At 33.0% G+C, this 20,228-nt stretch overlaps 1 protein-coding gene across 1 annotated transcript in view; it reads right to left on the reverse strand.

Annotated features, from left to right (window-relative positions):
• The window catches only part of TAX1BP1 (Tax1 binding protein 1), a 64,043-nt gene that overhangs the window by 34,202 nt on the left and 9,613 nt on the right, over positions 1–20,228 (reverse strand). Inside the window, exons 3-5 of the mRNA XM_054563891.1 lie at positions 15,681–15,783; positions 10,658–10,845; positions 7,059–7,217 (exon numbers count right to left, since the gene is read on the reverse strand). Coding sequence (XP_054419866.1) covers positions 7,059–7,217; positions 10,658–10,845; positions 15,681–15,783 — 450 coding nt within the window. The remainder of the gene's footprint in view (positions 1–7,058; positions 7,218–10,657; positions 10,846–15,680; positions 15,784–20,228) is intronic.

Genomic DNA, 20,228 nt, shown 5'->3' on the forward strand with positions numbered 1-20,228 from the left:
ACATCAATTAAGACAAATAACTTATGAGAACTTGATCAAACTTTTCTGTGCCTGTTTTATAATCTGTAAACTGGAGATAATAGGGTTTTTCCCTATTTTATAAAGGAATAACCTTTATAAAATAACCTATTTTATTTTCCTATTTTGCCTAGTTTATAAAATTATGAGAACTGAATTTAGTAATGTATATGGAGGTATTCTATTATGAAAAACAACACATTAAAAGAATTGTTCAATTAAGATCAATTGTTTTTGTTAGAAACAACTTTTTAATTTCCCTCTAAATTACAACCCCAATAAAATCACCATTTTGCCAATTTAAAAGTATCAAAAGTAACAGTATTTATAAGCCACTCTGATTTTCATAAACTTGCCCAAATTTTTACCTATAGGTGGGCTATCATTTTAAGCATCTTGCTAGAATATAAAAATTGCTGTCGCATCTACATCTCATTAAAAAGTGTCACAATAATTATTAATAACATGTTGGTTTATTTTTCCTCAAAGCAAACGTCTGCCTTACTGAATTTGCAACATTAACCAAAGATTGTTATACAAAACTAAATGTTTTTGTGATTCCAACACCACAACAGAGAAAGCAAATATTTATTCTGATACAACTGTTGTCAATAATACCCAGTGATTCCTGTAAAAGCTGACACATTTTCAGTATTTGTCTTGCTGATTTATAGCGACAGCCAAAGAGGTTTCTAAGTATTTTTTCACATTTTTTATTTTTAGTTTTACAAAATGCTCTCTTGGCACTGCAGATAGGCTACAGATTTAACCCCAGGACAAAGACCAAATAAGATTACCCAGAGGCAAAATCTAGTTTCTGATTCTGTAATTGATGAAGTTCTCTGGTGGATAAACAGTATTCTAAAGGTATGCGGCAAGAACTAGAAAAAAGTCATAAGCACCTACGTGCAAGACATGAACTAACTGCTTTATCTATGAGTCAGTTAGCTCTACAGCAAGTTACAAATTAATTCTAACCCTAACTTTTGAGTCTTAAAAAATCTTTCTGGTAGCCATAAAGATACCTGATAGCTTTTCAGCATCCAAGCTTATTTTCAAAAGGCATGAAAACACTAAAGTAGGGACTATTTTCAGGTTTCTAGTTCTCATGTCTGAAGGAAAGATAAACATCTTCAATGTGGCCAAGGATTCCTTGGCATGAAAATGGCATAAAGGCCCTTAATATACATACAGAACACTAAAAATCATGCTTAAAAAAAAATTTTTTTTAAACCTACAACACAATCTTTGAAAAACACTTAAGATCTGAGGTAAACGGTACTTTGGTATTTGCAACTCATGCCAAAAGAGCATCATAATTCTAATATTAAAACAGAAAAACATACAGTTTAATCTGCTACTTATTTCATTTATTCCATGAAGAAGAACTACTGTCCATACTGCAACAGAGCGAAGTTTAAATAGAATAAAATGTAATGAAGACTACTTCTGCTGTCAAAAATCTGCCATGAGCAAATATACTTAAATTCTACCTTTAAAAGAGAATATCAATTTAAAGGATTAAATTTTTTAGAGGAGAGAAAAGGAAGGGAAGAAATATAGGTCACAAATATATCTAATGTCTTAAATTATTTCCTAAACAGACAAGTGGAATTTTAACATTGCATTTTACACACATTTTTAAAGAGACAGCGAATAAGAAAAAGTTTAGGATAGCATAATTTTACTTATGTTGCCTCATTTTATTGAAATTGAATGGTCTGTGTGTATTGTTGTAATGATCTTACATTGTTGTTATACCTGGTTATGAAACATGTTATAAACAGATCCAGGGAAAAGAGAAGCCAGAATTAAACCTATGCATATATGGTCAATAATTTATGACAAGGAAGAAAAGGATAATCTCTTCAATAAATGTTGCTGTACCAACTGTACAGCCACATTCAAACCAATGAAAATGGATCACTATCTTATACCACTAAATTCGAAATGGATTAAAGACTCAGAAAACATAGAGGGTAAGCTCCTTGACATTGGTCAGCGCAATGATTCTTTTGGATTTGACACTAAAAGCAAAAATAAACAAATGGGACTACATCAAACTAAAATGCTTCTGCACAGCAACACAAACCCAACAAAAAAAGTGTGAAAGCAACCACCAGAATGGGAGAAAATATAGGCACATCAAATATCTTATATGGGACTAATATCCAAAATTATATACACACAGTTCAGTAACAATAAAAAGTCCAATTTAAGAATGACCAGTGCCCTGACTGGGTAGCTCAGTTGGTTAGAGCGCTGTTCCAATACACCAAGGTTGCAGGTTCGATCCCTAGTCAGGGCAATACAAGAATCAACCAATGATGCATAAATAAGTGGAACAGCAAATAAGTGTTTCTCTCTCTCCCCACACCCCACCTTAAATCAATAAATACACAAATATAAAAAATTTTTTAAAATTAATTTTAAAAAATGGGCAGAGGAACTAAATAGACGTTTTTCCAACGATGACATACGAATGGCCAACATCACTAACCATCAGAAAAATGCAAATCAAAACCACAGTGAGGTATGACCTCACATTTGTTACAATGACTGTTATTAAAAAGATGATGTAGACAAAAGGGAACTCTTGTGCACGTAAAGTGGTGCAGGCACTATGGAAAACAACATGGAAATTCCTTGAAAAATTATAAATAGAACTACCTTATGATCCAGCAACCCCACTTCTAATATCCAAAGGAAAAGGATATAGAAAAGATACCTGCACTTCTGTGTTCACTGCATTATTCACAGCAGTCAAATAGAGAAACCACCTAACTGTGACCAGATGAATAAATACAGAAGGTATGGTACAATGTGTACAATTCAGCTATGAGAGAGATGGAAATCCTGCCACTTGCAACAATATGGATGGACCCTGAGAGCACTGTGCCAAGTGAAATAAGCCAAAGACAAATATTGCATGCTATAATTTTTATGTGGCATCTAAATAAAAATTCAAACTCATAGAAGCAGAGCAGAAAAGAAGTTGCCAGGAGCTGGGGGGCAGAGGTTGATAGGGGGAGGTTGGTAAAAGGGCACAAAATTGCAAGTATAAGATAAATTAAGTCTGAAGATCTAGTGTATAACATGGTGACTATAATTAATAACACAGTATTGCATAACTGAAATGTACTGAGAGTAGAACTTAAATGTCCAAAAAAAAAGATACATACGTGAGCTGATGAATGTGTTAACTAGATGGAAGAAATCCTTCCACAATGTGTATGTACATCAAATCATCATGATGTACACTTTAAATATTTTACAATTTTGTCAATTATAGCTCAATAAAGCTAAAAAAATAAAATGGAAAATATTCAATGATACAAATTTTATGAAACACTATAAAAAATGCTTCATCTTACACTTCAGTCTTAATCTATGCAAAGATTATAAGCCAATTCTAAGTATATAAATATATTTTAAAAACAAAATATTATAAATTTCCTGAAATGACTGCTTAGCAAATCAGGTACAAAATAAAAAGTAACTGGCTTTAAAAAAATTTATTGATATATACACATAAATAATAACAATCACTCCCTACATATTAAAATTATAACTCATGTTTTTTTTCCTCAAATGACAATTGGTAAAAAAGAGAATTAGAAATTCAATAACCTCATAATTTCAAAATTGGGTTTTTAGCAATTCCACATGTTTATTTTTATATATATGTAAATATATATATATATATAAATAAAAATGAAAGAAATGAGGGCAATTCCAAATATTAAGCAGTTTAAATGTCTTAAACTACAAACTACCTCTGTCCAGAACTGAGTGTCCAATGCAGTGATAAAGCTTTTGAGAAGAAAAAGCCAAAACTATAACCACAATAGAAGGTCGGCACCAGAGCCACACCATAATGAATGGATCTTTTCATGTTCTCTCACTCCTATGTATCCTATACCTGTGATAACTCCCTAATGGTGGTAATGACTCAAGGTACCCAACTCAGTCTGTGAAATTTAAGAACCAAAACAATATGCATACATTAACAGTTCATAATATGCTTTTTATGTTGTATAAACAATATACGATATATTTAGTGTCCTCAAATAGGATTTGGTGTTTTAAAAAAAAGCCCTGAGGTACATCTTATATTATCAACATTCAAGTTAAGAATATATTTTATGGAAAAACTCAATTCATAGTTTAGGCTCCAAAAAATTATAAATTAAACCAACTAAAAAATTTAACAGGGTCACAGCTGTTTTAGTCCTACCTGAAAAACTAGATTCAACATCACTGGTTCCCTAAGCCTCAGCTTTAAATCTTTCAATTTACAAACATGTATCTACCCCTCCAAAATGAAAAACAAGAATAATAAATAGACATGTAAACTGCTAATTTTTACATAAGTTTAACAAATGCAAAGTTGGGGTAAAAAAGACTAATCAATATAATGAAATATTTGACAACAGAGAAGAATAAAGTACTGACACACAGATGAACCCTGAAAACATGCTAAATGAAAGAAGCCAGTCACAAAAGGCCACATATGATTCCATTTATATGCAATTTCCAAAATACACAACCCCATAGACACAGGAATATGGATCAGTGGTTGCCTGGGACTAGGGGGTGGGGGGCAAGGGAAATGCAGAAGGTCCACAAATAGATATGATTTCTTTTGAGGGTGATAAAATGTTCTAAAATTAGGTTATGGTTGCACAATTCTGTAAATATAATAACCACTGAACTGTGCAAAGTAGTGAGCTTTATGGTTTGCAAATTACACCTCAATAGAGCTGATTTTAAAAAGATCAATTATTCCAGTTTTATTTTTTTAATAAAAATAAATAATAAATATTATAAGATCAATTAGGTTAAGGCCATATCTTTGGCCCTCAGAGGGAGAAGCATTTGGGTTGGCCAAAAAGTCCATTACGTTTTTCCGTTTGATGGCTCTAATAGTGCTTAGGTGTCTTTAACTTCATTTGAAAAACTTTGTCAGATTGTACTGTGATAGCTGTCATATCAGCATACATTTAAAAAAAACATCAAAATTGGTGAATTTCGTGAAGCTATTTTAATACTGAAAGTGGAAGAAAACATGCAACATTTTTGGTGTAATATGCTTTATTATTTCAAGAAGGTAAAAATGCAACTGAAATACACACAAAAAAGATTTTTGCCATGTATGGAGAAGGTACTGTGACTGATCAAACACGTCAAAAGTGGTAAGCGAAGTTCCTTGGTGCTACTGACATTTTGGCAAAATAATTCTTTGCTGTGGGGCTGTCTTATGCACTGGAAGATGTTTAGCAGCAGCCCTGGTCTCTACCCACTACAAGCCAATAGCGGGAGACAGCCGACGTACTCATATCCAAGTCAATAGTTATTGATGAAAATGAAAACTGTGTCTTTTATATTACCAAAAAAAAAAAAAAAAAAAAACAAAACCCAACTAAACAAACTTTTTGGCCAACACAATATGAAGAGACCTGGTATACCACAATGTTTCTTGGTGCAACTGACATTCTGGTATAGCACAGAATGTTATGCTATACCAGAGTACTGGCTGGAATCAGGACGCCCACCATATTTCAGGTGTTCTCAATCGCACAGGCTAAGTACCTTCTGTAATTGGCCTTTTTCATGAGTCACCTTCTATCTTACCTCCACCCCTTTGGCTTATAATAAAGAAAAGGATGATGGCATTCCACTTTGGAAACTGCCAAATCCAGTTTCAAATAAATGTTTAAAGAAATAGAGAGAAAAGAGGAATAAGTATACAAAAATAGCAAGTGAGTTACAGCAACTGAATAAAAAATTTAGCTGAATGCCCTAACAGTCAAGACAGGCACAGCATATATAATGATGAGATTTTATTATATTTTAATAGTTAAGATACCTGCTTTAAAAGTTCAAATAAAAAAGTGGTTCTCTAACCAAATAGAATATCCTGCTCCTACTGAAGAATACTCCAACTTCAGGATTCCAAGTGTTCCCCAGGTGTATAATTGTCAAAGTAACTGCATATCTTCCACTAAAAGTTAATGCTAATACACACAGAAGAGCACACATTTATAAGGAGATTTACAATTGTACACTTTGTTTACTCTCTAACTCCAAAGAGCAATCCCAAACAGAATAAGGCAAGAAAAATCTTTTCAGAATTTAAATGCTGCTTGATAGCATCTCTGCAGAGGTATGCAACATATAACCACTACACTGGAGTATTAAAAGTGTTGAGAATCACTGCACTAATGGTTCTAGTAACAATTATTAACTACTCTAGGCCTTGTTAAAGAATATTGGAACAGACCCCATCCTTAGGGAACAATAGGTCAATCCTGTTAATAGACATAAGTACAATATATCTGATTAGTTTTAAGTGAAACTGTAGTACGTATAATCACAATCTGTGTGAGTTTGTCAAAACTAGTAAATTATTTTTCTTGAGAAAATATTAAACAAATAATGACCAGGTTATAGCTTTCTTCTTCCATTTTTTTTTTCTAGCCACTAACTAAAATCCATTTGTGTCTCTAATGACACCACACTGTTTTATACTTACACCTTTTTCTTAGCTCAAAAAAATGCACCAATATTAATTAGATGTTTTTAAAATAATTTCTAGAATTTCTCACATCAAGAATTTCAAAATTTTGTCTAATACAATATCTCATTTCACAGAATTCTGCTTTTTGGAACAGTAATTTAACTACTTTATTCTATTTTCCCTTATTCAGTGTTTATCATTCCTAATTATATTTCCAATCCCTCCCCTCAAAATCAATCAAATATTCTACATTTAGATGTTAAGCACATAGAAATAGTTTTCAGGTGCTACATTATCAAGCCTGGTACCAAAAATCCAAAATTTTAATTATTCACAACATAAAAGAAGCTGTGGCAGAAGGTTGACAGAAACTGTCCTGTTTCTGTATAAATATCTGTCTGACTACTGTATTTTTTTTCAACACAGGGTTTTCACTCACTTGAACTGGTTCAATTCTTAGAAAAGTAGGTTTCAGACAATATACTGTTATCAACTATCAGTTACGTACGACACAACTAACCTTTCGCTCTGCTTGGAGTTGGTCACATCTTTCTTTTTCATGATTAAGTTCTTTTTCCATTCTTTCAACTTGTTCTCGAAGCTGTGTTGTTTCTTTTTCCAAAACGGCCATTACCTTTAACAGTTCTTCTTTTTCTTTCATGGTTTTCTCAATTTTCAACTGTAAAATAAAAAATTCAAATTTTAAAAAATGTTTTATTGTATTTTTACATTACCATTTATCACCCCCCCATGTTATAAACTGATTTCCATTTCAAAAAAAATAGTAAAGAAGTTCACAGGAAGAATTTTTGAATATACTTTATACCAATCAACCGTGTTTAGCATTCAGGTAGAAAAGTTCATGAATCATAAATTTAGACATTCTTTTGGTTGGGCAAAAAAGCAAAAAATTAAAAGAATTAAAAATTAGAAGAAAAAAAGAAATTTTATTTTGAAAAATGATTAGTATGAAATTTCATTATCAGTAATAAAAATAAGGCATAAAGTTTCATAAATGACTTAATTCTGGGCCTTTCTTATCTTGAGTAATAATCAAGAAGAAAATGTGCATCTCTTCTTGAATGCAAATTTATGAAAAACTGTTGAATCTATTACGAACTTCCTTATGTTATATAAAGCCTTCACCTATGGGGTTACTATTAAAAGCTTCGGTTCTTTAAAGAACTAAGGAATACATTTCTATATATAATGGCCTCTATTTGGCTAAACTAAAACAAACTTTATAAGTAAAAGCAAATTTTAGTACTAAAATACAGATTGTAACAATATATTAATATAATTGATTATTATGGGAACACTTATAGTTACTCAGTTCAGGAAAACTTAAACTCCAGTATTCTAAAAAATTACTAAATTAAGGGACCTAAAATTGTAGTAAATAAAATGGTTTCTATTTCTCTCACAATCAGAAATCACTGATGTTAATGGGGGAAGACTGTACGTTCAGATGAAAAACTTCACAAAGGAGGCATTACTAAAATAAAATGTTTTCCCACAGTAACAGTACACCCCGAGTCAGTTTTCCAGGGTCATGGAAACAAACTGATTAAACTGTAAAATAGCTTTTATGAAAGTTGAATGGTGAAAAATTTTTAGAATGACCCTTCTACCTTATTCATCACACCAAATTAAAATAACAGGAATAAATGTCCTCAAAAGAGAAAACTTTATTCATTGAACTTCTTTCATACTTTACCTATTTTTTTAAAAGAAACTATTTTTGGCTCTAAACTTTCTGACAGCTTAAAAATATAGATACATCTTGATATAGTGTAAAAGAAACATTATAAAAGAACCACTTTTTCCTAGTAATTCATTTAATTGGCATTTACTAGCTGAAGAGTTTACTGAACCTTAAGTAGACATTTTTAAAAGAAATTCAAATTAGATAAAACTGTATAAAAGTCAAACTTCTGCCCTCAATCTTTCAAGCATATAGCAGTTAAAATTTTTACAATGAACACCCATACACCCATCACCTAAATTCATTAATAATTTGCCATATTTATTTTATCTCCCTTCATATTCTGTAATTAATTTATTTATGTAAGGGGGAGGCAGGGGGAATAAACCATTTGACACAAAACTGCAGACACTTCACCCCTAAGTACTCAGAGCAAGCATCTCCAAATAAAAAGTTTCCTATTCAACCACTACCATTATAATCGCTAAGAAAATGAATAATTTTATAATATCCAATATATAGTCCATAGTTAAATATCTCCTACTATACCTAAAATCAATTTTTAAAGAATCCAGGATCCAGTCAAGATTCACACATTGAAGAATTGTTTCACTAATCACTTTAAATATCAACAGTACCCTAGATAATGCCTCATGTTTGTACTAATTTTGTGCAGTTTTAGATAAACTCATTAAAGATTTTGATGAATATGGAAAAAAATTATTTTATACTGACCCAAGGTATGTTTTTACTGATTTGAGAGGGGGAGAGAAAGAGGAACATCGATGGGTGGCCTCCCACAGGTGTCCTGACCAGGGACAGAACCCACAACCTAGGTAAATGCCCTGACAGGGGACTGAACCCACAGCGCTTTAGTGCACAGAGCGACACTTCAACCAACTGCACCATCCAGCCAGGGCAATGAACATGGAAACTTAACTTGTCCAAAAATTGGTCAGAATATAAAAACATCTTTATCTAAAAAATATGACCCTGAGAGACAGCAATTTACATTTTCTTTATAAAGCAGGAAGAAGTGAAATGAACTGAATAATGTCCCAGTTTACTTAGAGTGCGCAAGAGAGATGTGGATGCCAAAATGCTCCCCACCCCCCCCTTTTTTTTTGTTTGCAGCCCTGAAATCAGGGTGGTCTAACAAGTATTCAAAAAACTGCAATATAAACTAACCGCATTCTTCTTAAGAGCTGAGCTCATTTCAGCATCTTTGACTAGCATTCAAATACCAGGCTAAAAACCTTGATCATCGAGCCCTTGTCAACACAAATGTTTTAGTCACCCTATAAAAGTTACATTTCTTTATTTAAGATAAGAGAAGAATTTCTGGAGGGGGGAAGGGAAGATATGGAAGAATTCACAACAAATGACTGGTTCCTTCAAGCCTTCTTAGTTCAACTGCCTTATTAAAGCATTTTATCTATAACCTCCTGTCTTTTTTTTCTCTAATCTGCTTCTGAAGGTAAATAAGATAAAATTAAAGGCATAAAATGTTTATGTATAAAAATTCATCTGACTATAAAGAAAAAGCAATGACCTGTCATAGACTAAATGTGAATATAAATTAACCAAAAATATATGCTGAACCAATTAAAGAAGCAGTTTTTCACAGAAACATAAATGTAACACTCTTGTAATGAGGTTTAGGATAAAGATATTGAGAAACATCTTGAAATAAGAATGTTGTTTAATTTTCTTCTTCAGTAGCTATGAAAAATTAAGACATAAGGCATTATTAGATCATATGTACAGTAAATTTCTATTGGAGTCAAAGAAAGGACTCCAAAGTATTCGACTAAAAAAATAGTAAAAAGTGTTACATCTTTCTTTTTTAATTGTGGTTAATCCAAGCTTATTCATTTGATCAGATGACAAGGAAAAAAAAGTCATTCTAAAAATATTCAACCTCAACTTAGAGACTGGGATGCTTCCCTGATGCCTCACTGCCACAGTTGAGATAGAGCATGCTCATAGTACAGTAAAACAAAGTTCACATCCAATGACAGATTTATTGCTTTACACTACTTTCCCTCCAGCTTCACCCTCCAAATCTGTACTATTCTACAATTAATGGATTAGGCCACCACCAAAGAACAGTTAAGGCGAGGGAACATTAGGAAAGCTTTACGTCTAAATTCTCTTAATTATTGAGTGGCTACTATGCACAAAATACTCACAGGCCCTAGGGATAGTCCTTGCCACAATGAACTCAACAGAATTGTGACAGATTTTTACAGTATTTCAAATATAACACATTAAGTTAATTATTTTAGTTAAAAAGCATTTCCTTTTTAGGTTATACTCTTGCATAACCTGAATTCTTAAAATGCTAATGAACCCATGTTCTCATATGCTCTGTTCTTAAAATTATAAATCACTAGCTCATTGCTGGTACCAACCTCAAGAAGGCCAGCTTTTGTGGTCACCACCAGCATATCAGAATTTCCTTCATCTTCCATAGTAAGCAACTCTTCAACTGGAGAAGAAGCTCGAAACTGGAAAGGTGTACTTGCTCCACGAATTTCACCCTTATGGGTAACGTAACAGAACTGATAAAATTCTCCATCATCATTTGGAAGGTAATAGCCTAAGAGGAAGTTAACAAACAAAAACGATTAAACTTCCTTTCATAAAATGTTATTTTTATTTAACAATACTTACCATCTCCTCGCATTCCTGACCCTATTCTAGGCATTTAGGGTATGTCTTTCCTATCTTTCATAAATTATCAAAACTAAACTCTCCTTCCCTCCTGTAACATGCCTGTTTTCTCATCTTAGGTCTAAGCTTACACCCCCAGAATATCCTTTCCACAAATCTTCACTCAGAGTAAAACTAACTCATCTGAGAGTGTCAAGTATGTAGTTTTCAATGAGAGGAAGGCTGGAGGAGGAGCAAGAGAAGATCCAGTATGAAAATCTAGGAGGATTATCAGGGGTGAGAATATGCCATTTAAAGAAATCTTCCCACCCTGGCTGGTGTGGCTCAGTGGACTGAGTGCCAGCCTGTGAGCCAAAAGGTCACAGTTCAATTCCCAGTCAGGGCACATCCCTGGGTTGTAGGCCAGGTCCCCAGTTGGGGCCGTGCAGGAGCTCCAATGTCTTGATCTGATCAATGTCTCTCTCCCTCCCTTCCCCTCTCTCTAAATATAAGTAAATAAAGTCTTAAAAAAACCAAGAAAGAAATCTTCCTTCAATTCATCACATGTAAAAGGGAGCTATTAACAAAAGGAATATGCTACACATATGAACTATGTAATGACAATAAAGAGAATGAGGCCTAAGGATGCTGTAGAACAAAAGCAAGCTTTGGAACTACACAGATTTATTCTGGATTCCAGCTCTACCACTATTATTATTAACTTAACCTCTCGGAGCCCCAGAGTTTCTTACCTGTAAAAGAGACACAAAGACATCTATCTCAGTTTTCAAGTATCTGCAGGTAGTGTATTTATACCACCCAGCCCACTACGTGACAAATAATGTATGTTCAATATTTGTTCCTCCTTTCTTTAACTCAATTGTTATCTTTTCTTTTAAATGTTACTGGATTATACTAGCACAAAATTAATCTACCTCCTCTCTAAAACTCTCATGGTATTTTTTACATTAAAAAAAAAAAGGCTTCACAGAATACCTTGTACTACTACTCATTATACATGTTTTATATCCTATACCAAGACCTCAGGAATATCAAAGGCAGATATATAATATAAAAATTCTGGAACCCCTCCCAGAATGACTTGTAAAAAGGAGGTATTAAATGATTGTGAAATGAACATACAAAAATGAATATATTCACCTCATCTTGGATATTACTATCTACCCAGAAATCGTCTTTCATATCTTAAAATTTTCAGTCTCATTATTATATCTATTTTACTTGTTTTCATTCTTTAAAAAATAGCTGGACTTTCTCTTTGGAAACAAGGGGGAGGGGCAGAAAAATACAAGTTAAACCTAGAACATCATCTGGTGCTTCAAAGTAAGAACTGGGGGAGAAGAGGAATGTCAAAAAATACAGAAGCCCACTTGATGAAGTTCCCTGTGACCAAAGAAAGCTAGAACAATTTGAGCAACAAAAATGTGACAGTATCAGACTTTATTCCATAGACTAACATTCATGAGTCGATGGAGAAGGGGACTTTTCCTAATTCCAACTAATAAATATACAAAGAACCAGAATATAAGAGCATCATTAGGCAGACACAACAACAAATGTTTTAAGTAAGATCCAGTGATGGATCCTAAAATTGGTGGGTAAAAGTTTGAAGAGAACAAGATGTTTCCTTAGTCTCAAAGTAGCTCCTCCATAGCAGTCATTAATTACAAAGGGAAAAATACTAACTCTACAGTGGAAAAACTCAGTAGACACCACCACCTTAACCAAGTGATCAAGATTAGTATCACCAGTAATAAGATATATGGACATCACATATTCCCTGATACAATACACTGAGAAGGGTACATTAGTTCTCTGGTATTCTTCCTAAAAATGTATAACCTCAGTGCAACCGTGACAAAGCATCAGACAAACCCAAAATGAGAAACAGGCTACCAAATAAATAGATACATAAATACCTAAAAACCATACTATTCAAAACTGTAAAGGTCATGAAAGACAAGAGCAGAATGAGGAACTGTCACAGACTGGGGGAGACTAAGAAGATAATGACAACTAAATGTAATGTGGGATTTTGGATTAAATCCAGGAACAGAGAAAAACACTAATAGAAACATTTGTGAAATTTGAATGAGGTTTTTGTACTTTAGTCAAAAGTATTCTACCAATGTTCAATTCCTGATTTTTTAAATAAATGTGCTATGGTTATGCAAGATGTTAAAATTAAAAGAAGCTGGTTGAAGAGTATAGGTTAATTCTGTATACTATTTTTGCAGCTTTACATCTAAAATTATTTCAAAATATTAAGTTTTTAAAAAAGTAGTACAGAAGAATATCTGAAGAATACTTCAAAAAGAAGAAGATACTTTTTGAAGTTTTTAAGAACCCCACCCTCCTAAACATCTAGTACTAAAACTATTAATCCATGTCTCAGTAACTTTGCAAATGGCCACTAGATTTATTTTTGAAGTTTAAATAGAAAACAAAAATATAGTCTAGTCAGCTCCGGTATCATGACAATAGAAATTCTACAAACTATTCACGGTCTAATTTTTAAAAACTCACAAAAATACTAAAAAATGTTGTTCAAATACCATTTGAGAAACAAGATGTAGTTATATTCAGAGCTGCAATTTAAAGCTATCTAGAAAGGCCCTGCCAGTGTGGCTCAGCTAGTCATCCCGTAAACCAAAAGGTCATGGGTTCGATTCCTGGTCAGGGCAGATGCCTAGGTTATGGGTTCAGGTCCCTCACTGGGGCACATATGAGAGGCAACCAATAAATGTTTCTCTCTTCCCACGTTCCTCTCTCTAGAAGCAATGAGTATGTCCTTGGGAGAGGATTAAAAAAATAATAATATGGCTATCTAGAAAAGGCTCCTGTCAGATTAGTAACATTGAAAATAAAATAGGAAAAAGTAAAAACCAAGCTGAGTCAAATTTTATGACATGAATCATCAAATTATAATAAAAAATAAAAGTTTCTTTAAGAAAACAATTACGTTTATGTATTTTAGTTGTTTTGAGTTTTGCATTTCAGGATTCCCATGACTCATCCATAAAGTGAACAAAGTGATTTGGAGTGTACTTAAAAATCCATTCTAGCTCCAATATTTTATGGATAAGTTTTTCATGACTTTATCCTGCCTTTTCTTTATAACAAGTTCTAGGCAGATAGCTTTCAATTCTGAATATCAAAGTAAAAATTAATAAGACGAATTTTCAGAAACTTGTAAAACTTACTGCACACTTATGCTTAGCTCCCATGAAAATGCTTTTAAAGTAGAAACAGAAATAAACTGGATGTTTTTCTTTTTTTTTCTTTATTGCTTTTAAACTTTTTGCTAGGTAACTAATAAATCGTAAGTCAATATAACACATTCAATAAGTTACTTATTACAATGCTAATTATATTTAAAATAACTTTTAAGAGCAAGTATCATAATAGTAAAATCAGTTCTAATATACTCATTTTAAAAAAAGACTATGAATTAAAAGATAAAACTACACATATAATTTGTAACACTTATTAATCCTTAAAATATGAGAATCTAAATCTTTGCCTATATTACAGTACAAATTTTATCCTCTGAATATTGGTTTCTTGACACAGTACAAAAGGAAATGATATGCTGGCTTCACGTGATTACATTGCCAACTGATGTTCACACCAACACATACAGTACAAACCTCAGAATAAAAAGTTTAAAAAACATAAACCACCAAAATACAAAACACTGACAATACCAAATGCTGGCAAAGATGCAGAACAACAAGAACTTTTGTTCATTGCTGGCACAGCCACTCTGGAAAACAATTTGATGGTTTCTTACAAAACTACACATACTCTTAACATGTGATCCATCAATGGTGTTCCTTGGTATTTACCCAAATGAGTTGAAGTCTTACATCCGTCCACACAAAAACCTGTGCATAAATGCTTGTAGCAGCTTTACAACTACAAAAACTAGGAAACCAAGATGTCCTTTAATAGACAAACTGATGAACAAACTTACATTCATGCAATGGAATATTACTGGTATCCTTTGCAACTCTGTGTGCTTTACATGTATTAAAATTATAATGAAACAGCATCCATTACCATCGCCAGACCAAAAAGGATGTCTGACAAAAGCCAAATTAAGAATGTGCTTTCATATGACACAAAATCAGTACAATTATAATACAAAATCACTCTGCAACAAATTCTGTGATAGGTGTCTAAAAGTATTTTTAAAATTTGAACACAGTGCCAAACTAAGAATCAGTTTTACATTACTCGCTTTTATCTACTTTATAGGCAAATTTCCCTATGAAATTAATATAACTACTCTATAAATCCTGTTAATCATCTTTGTGGTGTTCATGTAGAATACAGGGGTAGGCAAAAGTAGGTTTACAGTTGTATGAAAAAGTTTATTCTTGTATTATTTTCCATACGAACAACTGGAGATTTACTCTTGCCCACCCCTGTATTTTTCTCAGCTCTAATTTGTTATATTATTCTAATATAAGCAATAGCATTGCTTTCTCATTTGGAAAAACACCGTCAAAAGTAAAGAGCTGATGAGAAATCAACTCTCTTCAATGGAGGTTAACAAGGAAAAAGGCTTTGTAGTGTCTACATAGAATATCACAAAGCTAAATATTTACATTCTTATGACTTTTGCTAAACAAAAACCCTAATTAATTCAACTGTGGTATGCCGGATATACCTAAGTAGATAATTACAAGGGGTACAACATTTTTAATGGCAATAAAATACCTAACTTCTTTAGGTTCTGCAGTTTTCAATTCTTACCTTGAAATGCTAATACACAATTGACTGTTGATCCTTCTACATAATGTTCAGGCATAGGGGACCACAAAAATGTGTAATAATCACGAGCAGTACTCCACCCAACCTAAAGGAAAAAAACATGGAGATGATTAGTAACTAGTTTAATATTAGAGTGATATCTTACAACGTATTGTTTTTTACTGCATCCTGAAGACATGGGTTAACAGGTTTAAAAATCACTGTATTTTAACAAGCATGTCAAATTTATAATTTTTTATTAAGCTATAACCTAATGCTATAAAAATTTATATAAATTGAACAGTAGTTTCTACCACGTTTTAAAATGCAATGTGATATCCAATTACTCAAGGAAAATCTTCATATCAATATAAAAACTTATGTTTTACTTAACATTTGAATTCACTAAACATGATTTTTAAAACTTCATTTTATCCCTCAAATATCAGTGTCATATTAGATCCTCTCCCCTTAAATCCACTAACTTCACTAATCTTTCATCTTTTTTTTAAGTCTTGCCTGCAGCCAACTGGTCAATTTTGTAAAAAGGCCTTTATTACAAAGATGATTATATGTACAAATAGACCATCTACATCCCACGTATCTCTAAAACATTTTCAACTTACAACATGTATACATTATATATCTCAGTCCGTACTTTCCACATGGACTGTGTTATATATGGATTAGAGATGTTTAAAACAGGTACTAGGTATCTATTTGCCAGTAGTATTCCAAGAAGTAAGTAATCCACCAAATTATATTTTATAATTCTGACTGACCTAGGATAAGAGATTACAGACTATTGAAGTTGGAAGAATTCTAGCAATCCTTAGTCTCTAAAAGAAGTGTTTTAAAATTGTAGGTGACAACCAGTAGGAAGAAGTGATATCAATTTAGTGGTTCGTTACTTTTTTTTAAATTATAACAATTACTTCTTAAATTATATAGAATTAAGAAAAGTATCCAAGTGTGTGACAGCTAAGTATTGCCTCATGAAAATTTGTCTGAAGTGTATTTGCATGCAACTTTGCTAGGTTGAGTCACATGATTTATTTCTGCATCAGGGTCAAAAACACTTGAAAGACACTATAGTATTCATCTCTTTACAGATAAGCAAACTTGAGGAATCTATGATGTTTTGGGTTGGCCAAAAAATCCGTTTAGTTTGTTTCGTAAAATAAAAGACACACTTTGCATTTTCACCAAAAACTTTACTGATTTGGATATTTTGAACATGTCGGCTATCTCCTGCATGGTAGAACGTTGATTGTTCTCAATTAATGTCTCAATTTGATTGCGGTCAACTTCAACAGGTCTACCCGACTGTGAGCAAAAATCCAGCAAGAAATCTCCAGCACAACACATGGCTTACCGCTTTTGACACGTTTGATCTGTGTGTTCACCATACCCTGTACAAATCCTTTTTTCTTTTGCGTTTCAGTTGTGTATTTACCTTTCTTGACATAATAAAGCATATTTCACCAAAAACGTTGTGTATTTTCTTCCATCTTCAATATTAAAATTGCTGCACAAAAATTCGCCAATTTTTTTAAATGCATACTGATGACAGCTGTCACAATACAATCTAACAAAATTTTTTTTTAGTAAAGTTAAAGACAATTAAGCACTACTAGAGCCACTGTATGGAAAAAAACCTAAAAGACTTTTTGGCCAACCCAATATGTAAGAAAGGAACCAAGACAATGAATGTTTCACATAGTCCAGGGAATTACAATAGTATTAGTGTTGTTCTTCTGTTACTAATGCAATAGCAAACTAAGAGCAAAAAAGTAAATTAAGCAAGGGTGACATGGAAGCGGAAAAAATAACCTTTAAAGAGAATTAACATTTTAGAAAAACATACTGGATGAAAAGTATTGAGCAGAAAAGAAATTCTAAGAGTGCAAAGACAATCAGAAGGATGTGAAGGTCACCTAGTAAAAATATTAATAAATGCTAGAGAAACTTTCAGAAAAAGAAAAGTAAACATTAGGATGAAGAGAGCGCACGAAGGTCACTTTCAAGAGACGGAGATCCAGGGGACAATGATTTCAAGGGAGCGGTAAAGGGAGACGGATACATGACTAAATAGAAAAAACACTGAAAATACATAGGCTCGTTATATAGAGATAAATATAAAAAATATATACATCAAACTTAACTACAGGTGTTTCTGGGGATGGTGGGGGGGTACAACAGATAAAGGCAATCAATTTCTGTTATATACATTGTAATTTCAAAAATCATTATCAGAGAAGTAAAGGTCCTTTCTTTTTAAAGGAAAAAAACTGCAAAAATGCCTACATCTAGAGGATGCAATGCTGATTCTCAGACAGAAATATCATAAATGGAATAAATGTCCCACCATGAAATAAAATGTTAGAGACACTGTATCAATAAAAAACTGGTTATAATCTTAAGTGAAAAATTCAAGACATAAAAAGGGTCATTCAATACTATTCTGACTACTTTCAAAATACGTGCATTAGAAGACTGAAAAGTCTTCAACTAAAAAATATCGGAAGGAAATAGTTAAAACATTAACAGTGCTAAACACTGCTATTAGGTAGGGATATATGGGGCTGCTGGTCATCTTAACTATATCTTTTATATTTTGTTTAAAGTTTTCTAAAATCATAATTACCTTTACAACAGAACATTTTTTTAAAACAGAAAATGAGAATGGGCTGAGAGACCAAGGCAGGAAACCAAAGCAGCAGAAGGAAGAGGAGTATGAAAAGAAAAGGAGAAAAAAGGAAGAGGAAAACAAAAGCTTGAAACAAGACATTCGAGCATAAAATCATTGCTCAGGTTCACTTTCCACACCAGGAAATTAAATATTTTTGTTTGCGTTTTGTTTTGCTTTATCTGGTTGGCAGTAGACACAGTGAGAACAAAACCTTACTGGAGGTTATGTGTGCCTATGTGACTTTGGGAACCACGGAATTTACTTTGCACTCCCAATTTCCTAACCAGAGTAAGTATTTCTGAAACATGAGAACTCTAAGACTTTTTTAAAGCTTAAAAAAAATCGTAGGGACCTTTAGTGTAATGCAAATTATTTTAATTGTAAGGTAATTTAACTTATACTAAGCATAAACCTAAATAAGTTTCCTTATGCTTATAAACCTATACAATTAAGACCAAATCATTCATAAACACAAACAAAACTTAAATACAGTGTGATATATTTTACTCCAACTAATGTTAGATTTAGTAATAAAGATATGGCATCAGGTATAGTTCTAAATTGTTTCCTGTTTGGGGTTTTTTTAAAAGATTTTATTTACTTTTTTTAGAGAGAAGGAAAGGAAGGGAGAGAAACACTGATCAGTTGCTTCTCGCACACTCCCAACCAAGAGGCTGACCCGCAACACAGTCATGTGCCCTGACTGGGAATTAAACCAGGGACCTTTTGATTTGCAGACCGGCACTGAGCCCACTGAGCCACACCAGCAAGGGCTTTTCCTGTATTTTCACGTCAATTCTATCATTCCTTAAAATGCACACTGAACTTATTAGGCACTCTGTTGCTGACTTGGGATAAACAGATCTCTCACTTAACCAAACTGCCAGAGAACAATTCTTGAATGTCAGTTGATATGAGGTTCAAATCTCAGCTCCAAAGTTTAATAACCTTGAGTAAGTCACTTCACTCTGGAACTTAGTTTCCAGATCTGTAAAATGGGGACTATAATAATCTGATGAAAGATCTTTGCAAAGAATAAAGTAATAAAAATATTATGTTTATTCCAGTTAAAATTAAAACTAGTCAATACTGTAGAAGAGGGAACTAACTAACTAACTAACTAAATAAAACCTCAACTCATTCTCTATCCCTTATCTGACTTCACTCATTTTCCTATCCAACTGGATTTCATGGTCAGTTACTCACTTCAGCAATAAACCCAAAACCACCCTATACCTGTTGTCCTCCTGACACCCCTTCCTATTCACCACTCACCTCCAATTGCCAGTCTGAATGATACTCACTTTGAAATTTTTCGCTCACAATTCTGGTCGCTGAACCTCTCTAGAGAAAGTCATAAAACTTCTGCTGAGCAATCTCCTGATTAATTTACTCCAATTCCCTATGATAGTCTTCCACAGCAAAAAGACCAAATCTCCATACTCAACCCCTCCCCAACACTTGGTTCATGATCTTTCTCCTTCTTATTGCATACACTTAAGTCATGCATGAGTCCCAAACTCAATTCATTCAACTAACTGCTGACAAATTCTGTGATTGCTACTTATGGATTATTACCTACCACTGATTCTTTTTTACTTTGGCCCTTATCATCTCACTTAGAAAATTAGGATAATCTAAATATTCTCTGTGCCTCTTATTCTAAAAGCAACTTCTCTTACTCAGCACTGCAAGATTCAAGTTCACCTCTAAACTCTAAAACTACTCTTTGCTTAAAAACTAGTTATTCCTGCCCTGGCCAGGTGGCTCAGTTGGTTGGAGCCTTCACCCATACACAGAAAGGTGGTAGGTTTGATTCCCCGTCATGGCATGTATGGGAGGCAACCAATGTTTCTCTC

This window comes from Pteronotus mesoamericanus, unplaced genomic scaffold (assembly GCF_021234165.1).
Source record: "Pteronotus mesoamericanus isolate MK-2021 breed Mesoamerican mustached bat unplaced genomic scaffold, CSHL_Meso_final scaffold_85, whole genome shotgun sequence".
In the NCBI taxonomy this organism is placed as follows: Eukaryota; Metazoa; Chordata; class Mammalia; order Chiroptera; family Mormoopidae; genus Pteronotus; species Pteronotus mesoamericanus.